We start from the raw sequence: 12,843 nt of genomic DNA on the forward strand, positions 1-12,843 counted from the left end.
TAGGGCTTGTTCTCCAGACCCTTGATCATTTTAGTCGCCCTCCTCTGGACACATTCCAGCTTGTCAATATCTCTCATCAATTGTGGTGCCCAGAATTGGACACAATATTCCAGGTGTGGTCTAACCAAAGCGGAATAGAGGGGTAGCATTACTTCCCTAGATCTGGACACTATGCTCCTATTGATGCAGGCCAAAATCCCATTGGCTTTTTTTGCTGCCACATTACATTGTTGGCTCATGTTTAACTTGTTGTCCACGAGGACTCCAAGATCTTTTTCACACGTACCGCATTATCTGTTTTGATCATCTGGATTATATGACAGTGTAGATCCAACCTTCAAAGAGCAAGAGTTCCTTGCAATGGCTCAGTGTGAAAGAAAAAAAAATCTTGCAAAGACACAGGCCCCATATAATCCAGTTTCTGAACCCAGATTATCTGCTTTGAACTGAATGACACGGTGGGCCACCTTCCCATGGTCCGGAGGAAAAGGGCTCAAAGCGAGGCACACCCCCTTCTTTCCCTTTCCCTTCCTTCCTTCCTCCCCGCTTTCTTTTTTCTTTTCTTTTACTCTTTGGAAAGAACAGAGGAGTGAGAGAGAGAGAGAGAGAGAGAGGGAGGGAGAGGGAGAGGGAGAGAGGAGCGCGAGCGCTGCCTGCCTGTTTTGTTTGCCTGCGCGGGAGCCGAGCCGAGACGCCGCTGATTGGCGCGCGGGGCGGCGCGCGCCGAAGCTGAATCCGTGCGCGAAGCCCGGCCAAGCCAAGCCAAGCTATAAACCAAAGCCAAGCCTAAGCCAAGCAGCCGCCCGGCGGGTCCTTGTTTGCATTGTGCAGCTCGCGCTTCACAAAGGACTCCGGAGAGGCTTGGCTCCCCTCCGGAGAAAGAGGGGCACGCGTGATGGCGGCAGCAGAAGCAGCAGCAGCGGAGGTGAGCCTGAGCAGCACCACGGGCGGGAGCAGCAGCAGCAGCGACACGTCCAGCACCGGCGAGGAGGAGCGGATGAGGCGCCTCTTCCAGACCTGCGACGGCGACGGCGACGGATACATCAGCAGGTCAGCTCTGGCCACGAGGGCCGCGCGCAACTTTCCCAGCAAGTTTGACGCGCCTGGAGCGCCTCTTGTCAACACGGCGGGGAATTAGGGGCAGTTTGACCCCTAGGGCTCAAGGCAATGGCATCATGGGGTGTGTAGTTTTGGGCGAGAAGTCTATTAAGCAGACATGGGCAAACTTCGACCTTTCAGGGGGTTTGGAGTTCAACTCCCACCATTCCCAACAGCCTCAGGCCCCTTCCTTTCCCCCCTCAGCCGCTTAAGCGGCTGAGGGGGGAAAGGAAAGGGCCTGAGGCTGTTGGGAATGGTGGAAGTTGAACTCCAAACCCCCTGAAAGGTCGAAGTTTGCCCATGCTTGGTGCAGATGCACCCTTGGAGGTAGTGAAGGGGACAATGGGTGAAATTTGCAATAGCCAAGCTTAAGAAATGTACCCCTCCCTGCAGAGAAAGAGCAACATGTCAGCAAGGGGGAGGATGTTACACATAGGGTACATACTATATGCCTGAGTTAATATGCGAGAATATTAAGTTGCAAAACTGCTCAGCTTACATAGAAAATGGGTTTGCGGTGAAGCGCAAAGTTTGCAAGTAAAGATTGTGGTTTTGACAAACAAAGGTTCAGGTCGGGTGCAAACATCAAAAGGATGATGGGAGAGGGTACTGGAAAGAGTAAAAGGTCAACCGTCAAGGTACTTTCCATGACCAAAATTACCCTTGTTTACCTGGCTGTATAAAAGAGGTTGGAAAGGCCGAGAAGGGGGCTGCAGTCACTTGCAAGTGTTGGTGCCTGCGCGCACTTAACACGGCTGTCCCGACTTCCTCATGGCCATGGTGGAAATAAAACCTTTTTTCTGATCTTTTTTTGGGACAGTCTCCTTCCTTACATGCTCCCGTGATGTGGACCTAAGTATTAAGACCCGATTTAGGGTCTCTAATAGTAGGACTAATGTCTGAACATGAAATTAATTTATAGTTCATATACACACATAGACTGACAGTCATTTTATATCATATTTTGCACAGTTATTTATTTATTTAGAACATTTATACTCAACCTCCAAAGAGGGATTCAGGACGGCTTCCAACAGGCAGCTATTTGATGCCGACACAATATAATAACATAACGTAAAATACAAATGGCTTACACTAAAAACAGTTATAAATATACATTAAAACAGTTTGCTGGTTAAAATCGTCATCCAAATCAGTCCATTGTGGTCCACTAAAACCTTATCTTCACCGGTAAATCAGTCTATTCTGCAAACGCTTGATCCCACAGTCAGGATTTGAGTTTCTTCCGGAAGGTCAAGAGGGATGGGACAGATCTGATCTCATAAGGGAGGGAGATCCACAGCCGAGGGGCCACCACAGAGAAGTCCCTGTCTCTCGTCCCCACCAAACGTGACTGCGATGGTGGTGGGACTGAGAGCAGGGCCTCACTGGATGATCTTAAGGTCCTTGGTGATTTGTAGAGGGAGATATGTTCGGACAGGTAAACTGGGCTGGAACTGTTTAGGGCTTTATAGATTAAGACCAGCACTTTGAATTGTGCCTGGAAGTGAATAGGCAGCCAGTGGAGCTGGCGTAACAGGGGAGTTGTACCCTCCCTGTACCCCGCTCCCATGAGCAACCTAGCTGCCGAGCGTTGGACTAGCTGAAGCTTCCGAGCAGTCATCAGAGGCAATCCAACATAGAGCGCGTTGCAGTAGTCTATGCGGGATGTAACCAGAACATAGACTTCCCAAGGTGCTGGCACACAAGCTTTAACTGTGTAAATGCTCCCCTTGCCGCCACCAAACCTGGGGTTCCAGGCACAGTGCTGAGTCCAGGATCACTCCCATGCTGTGAACCTGCGCCTTCAGGGGGAGTGTAACTCCATCCAGCACAGGCTGTAATCCTATACCCTGTTCGGCCTTCCGACTTACCAGGAGGACCTCTGTCTTGTCTAGATTCAATTTCAGTTTGTTCAGTCTCATCCAGTCCATTACAGCCACCAAGCACTGGTTCAGGACCTGAACAGCCTCCTTAGTAGCAGGTGGGAAGGAGTGATAGAGTTGGGCACCATCTGCGTACAGATGACACCGAACTCTGAAACTCTGAATGATCTCTCCCAATGAGTTCATGTAAATGTTAAACAACATAGGGGACAGTACTGAACCCTGCAGGACCTCGCAGTACAATGGCCATGGGGCCAAGCAGGTGTCCCTCAACAGCACCTTCTGGGAGCAACCTTCAAGAAAGCACTGGAGCCACTGTAAAACAGTACCTCCAAGGCCCATTCCCAAAAGGTGTCCCAGAAGGATGCTATGGTCTACGGTATCAAAGGCCGATGAGAGGTCCAGCAGAACTAACAGGTACACCCTGTCCAGTTCTTGGCGTAGATCATCCACTAAAGTGACCAAAGCTGTCTCGGTACCATGTTCCAGCCTAAAGCCAGACTGCGCCGTATCTAGATAATCAGTGTCTTCCAAGAATCCCTGGAGTTGCAAGGCCACCACACGTTCTAGGATCTTGCCCATTTGCCCAAGATTTGCATAATTTTGTGCCTAAAAAAAGTTTGCGTACAATGAACCACAAGAAAGCAAAGATGTCACTATTTCAGCCATATGTGTAGGCAGTTTTGGATTTTGGAGTATTTCAGATTTTGGAAGGGATACTAAATGTGTATTTCTATAAACATACACACACACATACATAATGAGATAGTTGGTGCCCATTGCCAACAGACCTATGCCCATCATCAGGAACACCACTCCCATTCCTATCATGAACATCAGACACAATCAGAGGCTGAACAGGCTGACATACAACCCCCGGGTTATTTGAAAAAGTCATTTTTATTTTACAAAATGCATAACTCACATCATGCCAGGTTAACCCAGAAAAACTCCATCAGTACTTAAAGTTTGTTATGTTGGGCAAGTTTGCTCTAGAGATTTATAATTGGTGGGGTTCAGTGTTCTCTCTGGCTGCAGGATAAACTACAACTCCCACTATGGTGGGTCAGTCAACCCCCCCCCCCCCCCCCGGTAGGTTCAGATAGTTGCACATGGGGGTTCTGTGTGCCAAGTTTGGTTCCTGTCTATTGTCGGTGGTGGTCACAGTGTCTCTGGATGTAGGTGAACTACAACTTCCAGAAATGGTCAGTTCCCCTCAAACTCCTGTGTGCCAAGTTTGATTCAGGTCTATCGTAGGTGTGGGTCACAGTTTCTCTGATTGTAGGTGAACTACAACTCCAAGAACTCAAGGTTGATCTCTTCTAAACCCCTCCAGTAATCAAAATTGGGCGTATCAGGTATGTGTGCCAGGTTTGGTCCAGATCGATTGGCTTTTGGGTTTACAGTGCTTCCTGGATGTAGGTGAACTACAACTCCTATAAATCTACCCAAAGACAGCCAGTATTTTTTTGATGGTCATAAGGGTTCTGTGTGCCAAGTTAGTTGCAGGTCTATTGTTGGTGGGGTTCGGAGGGCTCTTTGATTGCAGGTGAACCATAAATCCCAGTACCTACAACTTCTATAACTCCAAGTGAATTCCTCCCAAACCTCTCCAGTATTTTGCCTTGATCATGGGGGTTCTGGGTGTCAAATGTGGTCCAGATCCATTGTTGGTGGGGGTCACAGTGCTCTGTCTTGATGTAGAGTGAACTACAACTTCCATCATGTTGAGTCAGTCTCTCAATCCCCTCCAGTACAAGCAGCTGCTGATAAACTCCTCTGTGTTTGCTGTGTGCCATAAGAAAGAATAGGAAAGGGTTATGGGAGAGGCAGTGGGCGGGGTCATGCAAATTCCACACCAATGGAGAGAGAGAAAGAAACACTTGGAAGTCTGTAGTGGATGAAAAACAGAAAATCTAGGATGAAATTGTCCCCGTATGAAAGCCTTCACTTGCGTGGTGGGCAGTATGGTGTTTATGGAGGACATTGGCAGGACTCTTGGACATGTTCATGGCGCTCTCTATAAGTTGCAGTGTCATTGGAAGAGAAGGCCTTTGGTGTCTCCTGAGTGTTAGGAGCTATAGCTGTATGTGGAGGTAGGAGCTTGTCTTTGTAAGTGGACCCTCCAGCCACATACACACATACATATTTTCACTTTTATTATGTGTTATGTGTATAAATATTAGATAGATAGATAGATAGATAGATAGATAGATAGATAGATAGGTAGATAGATAGATAGATAGATAGATAGATAGATAATCTTGGTGATGAGATCCAAGGGTCAACATTAAATGTATTTTTCTGAGATGTACAATATTTTGAAATATTGTATGCATGAAACAAAGTGTATGTCTATTGAACCATCAGAAAGCAAAAGTGTCCCTTTTTCAGTCACCCATATGGATAATTTTTGGAGTATTTTGAAACTCTAGACAAGGGATGCTCAATCTGTATGCACATTCGTTTGTTTGTGGTTGTCAAGAAATCTTGCCTATTTGCCGTAAGAGCTTCCATTGGTAGTCCTAAATGTGTTAAACCTGATTGTGACTATTCAGTGATTGATGCCACAGTGATTCTTTCTGTGCTCAAATATATGTTCTCTTTTATTGTCCCTGCTGACCTGTAGTTAAAATTGAGGTGCTCTGTTAGTTGTTCTTACATACAAGAGTGAGAAAGGATTGAAAGAAAGTGGGCAGTGGTTAAGTTTTATTGGAACACCTGAGTTGGAAAGATGCTTTGAGATTAGGCTTTTATTTTGCCGTCACAATACTGAGAAGGGCGGGATACAAATGCGGTAAATAAAAACAAACAAACAAACAAATAAATAAATAAATAGAATAATAGAGTTGGAAGAGAGCCATCTAGTCCAACCCCTGCCATCCAGGAAAAGCACAATCAAAGTATCCTTGACAAATGGCCATCCAGCCTCTGTTTAAAAGTTTTCAAGGATGGCGCTTTCACCACACTCTGAGGCAGAGAGTTCCACTTTTGAACAGCTCATACAGTCAGGAAGTTCTTCCTAGGGTTCAGGTGGAATCTCCTTTCCTTACAAATCTTCAGTTTGTAACTGTCTTATGTTTTCTCATCATTCCTTCCATCTCTCAGGAGAAAAAATCCTATTAAAGCAAAAGAAAAGCCACATAGAATATCAGCACATCAGCTTTTACCTATTGGTGGTAAATGCTGTCCATCGGAAAGGACCATTTGGCTGAAGGTAGATCTACATTGTAGAATTATGGAATTTGACACCACTTGAACTGTCATGGCTCAATAATGTGGAATCACAGGAACTGTAGTTTTAACTTTCTCTGTCAAAGAGTGTTGGTGTCTCACCAAACTACAACTACCATGGTTCCATAACATTGAGCCGTGGCAGTTCAAGTGGTGTCAAACTGCATTGATTCTACAGTGTAGATGCACCCTGTGGTTGGGGACTTGTGCTAGCTTTGTAACCAGTGGTGCCTTTGGGGTAGGTCTTTGTGCAGGGCCCCATTTGAATGAATGAGCTGGAGGAGCTCTGATCATGGCAGTGAGCAGTGGAGGGAGTGAACTGTAAGATCATTATATCTTGAGTCTATAATGATCCTATTGCACCACTGTTTGCATTGGGATAGAGGTAGAAGAGGGGCTACTGCTATTGGATGACATAAGAATCATAGGAATTGGGGCTTTGCATGAAGACAGGCATACTGTCCCACTACCCTTGTCAGCATTCAAGGACGGATGCTGGTGTTGGAAGGATCTGAAGCATTTCAAGGCATCTTAATAGAACTGCATGTATTATCACCGTTGCATCTCCCATGCTGTAAATACAGCCTAAAATCTTGCTAAGCTACCATGTCCCATTGTTGAACAGATGTTTCCTATTAAGACCTAGAATACATCCTCTCTGAACAATTAATTTACTTTCCATGACTTCAACAGAATCCTGGGATTTTTAGGTTGTTATTATAACCGGACTTCTCTAGTGGACTTACCTAAATCCATAAAAATCCAAAGTTTAGTATTCCAGAGAATGGTGAAACTCACACAGGTAAAACTGGCATCATACTATTATAGTTATGTAATATGGAAATACTACTTGCTTTTTGGCATTATACACACATGGTTTCTTACATTCCAGAGTAAAAATGTGTAGATATTGACAGATAGGAAAAACTTCAATTAATAATGTTTTGGAACAAATAGAGAATGGATGCTCTTTAGTTAGGGCTAAAATCCAATGGACTTAAGTACAGCTATTGTGACAAAGGCAATTTATATAGAGAATGGGATTCTGATACACAGTTGCAGCATTGCCAATGTACCAACCAATGTACAATCTCTGAGGATGCCTGCCATAGATGCAGGTGAAACGTCAGGAGAGAATGCTTCTATAACATGGCCATATAGCCCAAAAAACCTACAATAACTCAGTGATTCCGGCCATGGAAGTCTTCAACAATACAGTGATGATATATATGCTCTTTCATTAAGGTAGCCAGTGGTGATATATGTGCTCTTCCATGAAGGTAGCATTTGATTTCATTTCAGGAGAAGATGCCACTGAACACTTGATAGTTGTCAGTTTCCTATCATTTTTAGTAGTATCCTAATGATCAGCCCACAATTTCTGTGACTTACAAAATGGAGGCACTTCAGTGGGTAAAAGCCACTGTTACACTTGCAGTGTGTCTGGGCGCATTTAGATCGCTTCCAGACAGCAATTTATCCTGGGAGAAAACGGGTTAAAATAAAACGTTGTCTCCTGTGTTGCTGTCCACACAGTTGTCAGGAAGAAGCGGGCTTTCCCCTGCACTGTCCCCGCTCGGTAGTCTCAGGACTGCCAAGAGCTCAGTCCCATAATCCATTAGACCCGGGTCTTTCAAGAAGACTCGGGTCTAATGGAGTATCGTATTAAACTGGGACAAAGCAGTGTTTTCCTGCTTTGTCTCAAATTAATTCGGGTTTGCTGGAGACATTGTTTGGATGCCTCTGGTAAAACCATAGGAGCGCCCACGTTATGGGCCCTGTGTGCATGGGCTCTCAGATGGTGATTTTTAAATGTTTGTAACAGGAAAAATAGGTGCTCTTGTGTTGCTGAAAATGATCGTTTTTTTGTTATGTTGTTTGAGTTGATGTTCTAACATACTTCCTGTGACTGGGAAGTATATTCTGTTGTTTCTAATCTGCCTTCAAAAGTAACCATTTTGGCATTTACAAACAATTCTCTAGAAATCAGGATGGATTTTACAGCTCTTGTAGCTAGTTATAAAAATTCTGCTCTCTAGAAAGTCATGCTGAGTTCACGGAGATTTACTTTGAAGTAAAACAGCAACATAACAGCCAGATCCTAAAGCTTCTTCAATAAACTGTGCCTAAGGCTGGAATCTGTAGCTTAGTTTCTGGGATGTTGCTGCATTGAACGTTTTATTTTGAGCTGGCTGCTCCTTTTAAACTACTTGCTTTTAGATGTGCTTGATTTAAGGCTGGCAAACTTAATAACTTAGCATTATTTGAAAGGCACGTGCCTTTTGTAATGCGGGTGTGTAATGCTTGTTCTTAAAGAAGAGGGAAATAGGAAGATCACAAAAGAGGAATCAAAGAATAAAGATATAGGGAAATAACTTGATCCTGCAAAACTGCATGTTTTCTATGTTTTTACACATACAATACATCCTTTCCCTTTCGGCATAGAATAGCACTGATCCCTGTACCCAAGTCCCATTGTAGAGTAATGCCATTATCAATTAAGATGTCACAAATTAGTTTTTAATAATTTGTGCTTTGACTTCATTTTAGAGATCAGATGGGGAGTTTATCTGTATCGAAGCAAGGCTACATTGAGATTTCCTCTAAAACACACACAGAACTCCTGTGGTAGGACTTAATGGACTTGGTTAAACAACTGATAAGAGGATACCGTTTCACCCTAGTTTTTAGAAACGTCGCTGTTGGGTCCACAGTACCATAGAATTAACTCCCTCCTTTAACCTCTGTTAGTCCCCTTTTAAGTACATTTGGCCCTCCACATTTGCTGGTTTAATTTTTTTTCAGCTTTGATTAATATGTTCTTTCTAGAAGTCTGTAGATCCTCCAGTTCAACTATAGTCAACTTCCAGTAGACTTAGAGTTTCCTAGAGAAAGATTCTTTCCGGTTAAAAATGTTTTCCTCCCCTTGTGAGCCTTCAAATCTGACTTCAGCAAATGTGAAGGGTTGTCTGTGTAACTGCAATTTAAGGTATGGGAAGTTGAGGACTTCATAGGTAACTAAAATAGGCAGTCAAATGTAATCTTTATGTAAGATCTTGGTTTAGGGCAAGATAGCTCTCCATGATATTGCAATGTTAGTTTGTTGTATTGGCTAATTAATAAAAAGTCCTTTGTCTTTCATTGTTGTTTAATTTTTGACTTGCGGCAAACCTAGGGCAAATCTATCTTGGGATTTGCAAGCAAAATTTTCAGTTTCCTTCTTCTGTTACTGAGAGTATGTGGCTTTCCCAAGGTCACCCAATAGGGTTCCATGGCTGAGTGGAGATTTGAACTTGGTCTACTGGAGTGCTAGTCCAACATTCAAACCTGTACAGCATGCTATCCCTCTTCAATAATTAGGCAACTGAATTAATATTCAAGCAGTTGCACATAATTTATATAACTGAGATGATTTCTTTTCTTAAACATGAGTGGCTAAAGAGAAACAAACTGGATTAAAGAGTTATGGCAATGTATTACAAGTGAACAGCCATATCTCAGAATTTGTTTTTAAATAACACATCTGCTCAGAAAGAAAGAACGAAAGTACGAAAGAAACGCAAATACTCCACAAATATTTGGGGTGAAGAAAGGACACTCTTTAGTTAGAAATTCTAACCTATAAAACATTTCCGTGGTTCATTTAGGAAGAAAGTCTCTTCTGCACATGTTGAAAGGCATTTTAAATGTACGTGTAATATATTACAACACTATGTCCTGGCCCAAAATAATGGTCATAATGCAGCTTTAAATTGAGAGTGCACAGATCTCCATTGTTGTACTGACAGTGTTAGTTACTGTGCTCTCACTTAATTGGTTAAAAGGAAAGATGGTTTAAAATGCATTTATCTCTTGCATGAGGTTGAACTAGATGACTTTAGAAGTCCCTTCCAATTTTATCTTTATATATGGATAATATTGGTTACCATTTGGCTACTTGTAATGTGAAGAACAGATTTGAAGGACTAGATTTAGTAAACAGAGTCCCAGAAGAACTATGGACAGAAGTCCGTGACATTGTTCAGGAGGCGGCAACAAAGTACGTCCCAAAGAAAAAGAAAACCAAGAAGGCAAAATGGTTGTCTGCTGAGATACTGGAAGTAGCCCAAGAAAGGAGGAAAGCAAAAGGAAACAGGGATAAGGGGAGATATGCCCAGTTAAATGCGCCATTCCAGAGGTTAGCCAGAAGAGATAAGGAACTATTTTTAAATAAGCAATGCATGGAAGTGGAAGAAGACAACAGAATAGGAAGGACAAGATACCTCTTCCAGAAAATTAGAAACATTGGAGGTAAATTTCAGGCAAAAATTGGTATGATAAGAAACAAAGATGGTAGGGACCTAACAGAAGCTGAAGAGATCAAGAGAAGGTGGCGAGACTATACAGAAGATCTGTATAGGAAGGATAATAATATCGAGGATAGTTTTGACGGTGTGGTGAATGAATTAGAACCAGACATCCTGAGGAGTGAGGTTGAAGGGGCCTTAAGAAGCATTGCTAACAACAAGGCAGCAGGAGACGACGGGATCCCAGCTGAGCTGTTTAAAATCTTAAAAGATGATGCTGTCAAGGTGATGCATGCCATATGCCAGCAAATATGGAAAACACAAGAATGGCCATAAGACTGGAAAAAATCAACTTATATCCCCATACCAAAAAAGGGAAATGCGAAAGATTGCTCAGACTTTCGTACAGTGGCCCTTATTTCTCATGCCAGTAAGGTAATGCTCAAGATCCTGCAAGGAAGACTCCAGCAATACATGGAGCGAGAGTTGCCAGATGTTCAAGCTGGGTTTAGAAAAGGTAGAGGAACGAGAGACCAGATTGCCAATATCCGCTGGATAATGGAGAAAGGCAGGGAGTTTCAGAAAAACATCTACTTCTGCTTCATTGACTATTCTAAAGCCTTTGACTGTGTGGATCATAATAAATTGTGGCAAGTTCTTGGTGGGATGGGCATACCAAGCCACCTTGTCTCTCTCCTGAGGAATCTGTACAAGGATCAAGTAGCAACAGTCAGAACTGACCACGGAACAACAGACTGGTTCAAGATTGGGAAAGGCATACGGCAAGGCTGCATACTCTCACCCAACCTTTTTAACTTGTATGCAGAACACATAATGCGATGTGCGGGGCTTGATGAATGCAAAGCTGGGGTGAAAATTGCTGGAAGAAACATTAACAACCTAAGATATGCAGATGACACCACTCTGATGGCCGAAAGCGAGGAGGAGCTGAGGAGCCTTCTAATCAAGGTGAAAGAAGAAACTGCAAAAGCTGGGTTGCAGCTAAACATAAAAAAACCCAAGATTATGGCAACAAGAATGATTGACAACTGGAAAATAGAGGGAGAAAATGTGGAGGCCGTGACAGACTTTGTATTTCTAGGTGCAAAGATTACTGCAGATGCAGACTGTGGCCAGGAAATCAGAAGACGCTTACTTCTTGGGAGGAGAGCAATGTCCAGTCTCGATAAAATAGTAAAGAGTAGAGACATCACACTGGCAACAAAGATCCGCCTAGTCAAAGCCATGGTATTCCCTGTAGTAACCTACGGATGTGAGAGCTGGACCTTAGGGAAGGCTGAGCGAAGGAAGATAGATGCTTTTGAGCTGTGGTGTTGAAGGAAAGTGCTGAGAGTGCCTTGGACTGCGAGAAGATCCAACCAGTCCATCCTCCAGGAAATAAAGCCCGACTGCTCATTGGAGGGAAGGATACTAGAGACAAAGCTGAAGTACTTTGGCCACATCATGAGGAGACAGCAAAGCCTGGAGAAGACAATTATGCTGGGGAAAGTGGAAGGTAAAAGGAAGAGGGGCCGACCAAGGGCAAGATGGATGGATGGCATCCTTGAAGTGACTGGACTGACCTTGAAGGAGCTGGGGGTGGTGACGGCCGACAGGGAGCTCTGGCGTGGGCTGGTCCATGAGGTCACGAAGAGTCGGAGACGACTGAACAAATGAACAACAACAACAATGTGCAGGGGTAGCTTTTGTTGCTATACAAACTTCAGTTGTATAGATACCATGTGGCTAAGTATAATAGACAACTACTGCCCTGCTGACTGTTATCCAAGACAGTTGTGATGTTGGAACCCACCACAGCATAGAATACCATACCGGATATGTATTGCATTGAAAACAGATCTGTTAAGGTTGGAGCTCCTTTCTTGTTTATTTGTTTGGTTGCTTCCAGTTCTTCATGACCTCATGGACCAGTCCATGCCAGAGCTCCGCCAGAGGTCCATGTTGGGCTGTTGCCAACCCAGCTCCTTCAAGGTCAAGCCAGTCACTTCAAAGATAACATCCATCCATCTTTCCCTTGGTTGGCCCCTCTTCCTTTTTCCTTTCCTTTTCCCCAGCATCATTATCTTCTCCAAGCTTTGCTGTCTTCTCATTATGTGGCCAAAGTGTACTTCATCTTTGCATCTTTGGAGCTCCTAAGATGTACTGTTTCCTAATAATTTAGTGCTTCAGTTAAAAAAAAAAACCTCTTTATTAAACATACACCGTGTAAGTCTAGAACTTTGAATTTAGAAAATTGACCCAAAACCTGGGTCGACGTACCACTGGGAGTATTGTACCTTAACTCTTATCCAGAAAGGATCCATCCTCTTCTCTGAGTG

At 43.6% G+C, this 12,843-nt stretch overlaps 1 protein-coding gene across 1 annotated transcript in view; it reads left to right on the forward strand.

Annotated features, from left to right (window-relative positions):
* The first annotated feature begins 728 nt into the window (after positions 1-728).
* MCC (MCC regulator of WNT signaling pathway) overlaps positions 729-12,843 on the forward strand; it is a 266,904-nt gene continuing 254,789 nt past the window's right edge. The window contains exon 1 of the mRNA XM_060761904.2: positions 729-1,050. Within this exon, the coding sequence (XP_060617887.2) occupies positions 896-1,050 (155 nt within the window). The 5' untranslated portion in view covers positions 729-895. The remainder of the gene's footprint in view (positions 1,051-12,843) is intronic.

This window comes from Anolis sagrei, chromosome 2 (assembly GCF_037176765.1).
Source record: "Anolis sagrei isolate rAnoSag1 chromosome 2, rAnoSag1.mat, whole genome shotgun sequence".
Lineage (NCBI taxonomy): Eukaryota > Metazoa > Chordata > Lepidosauria > Squamata > Dactyloidae > Anolis > Anolis sagrei.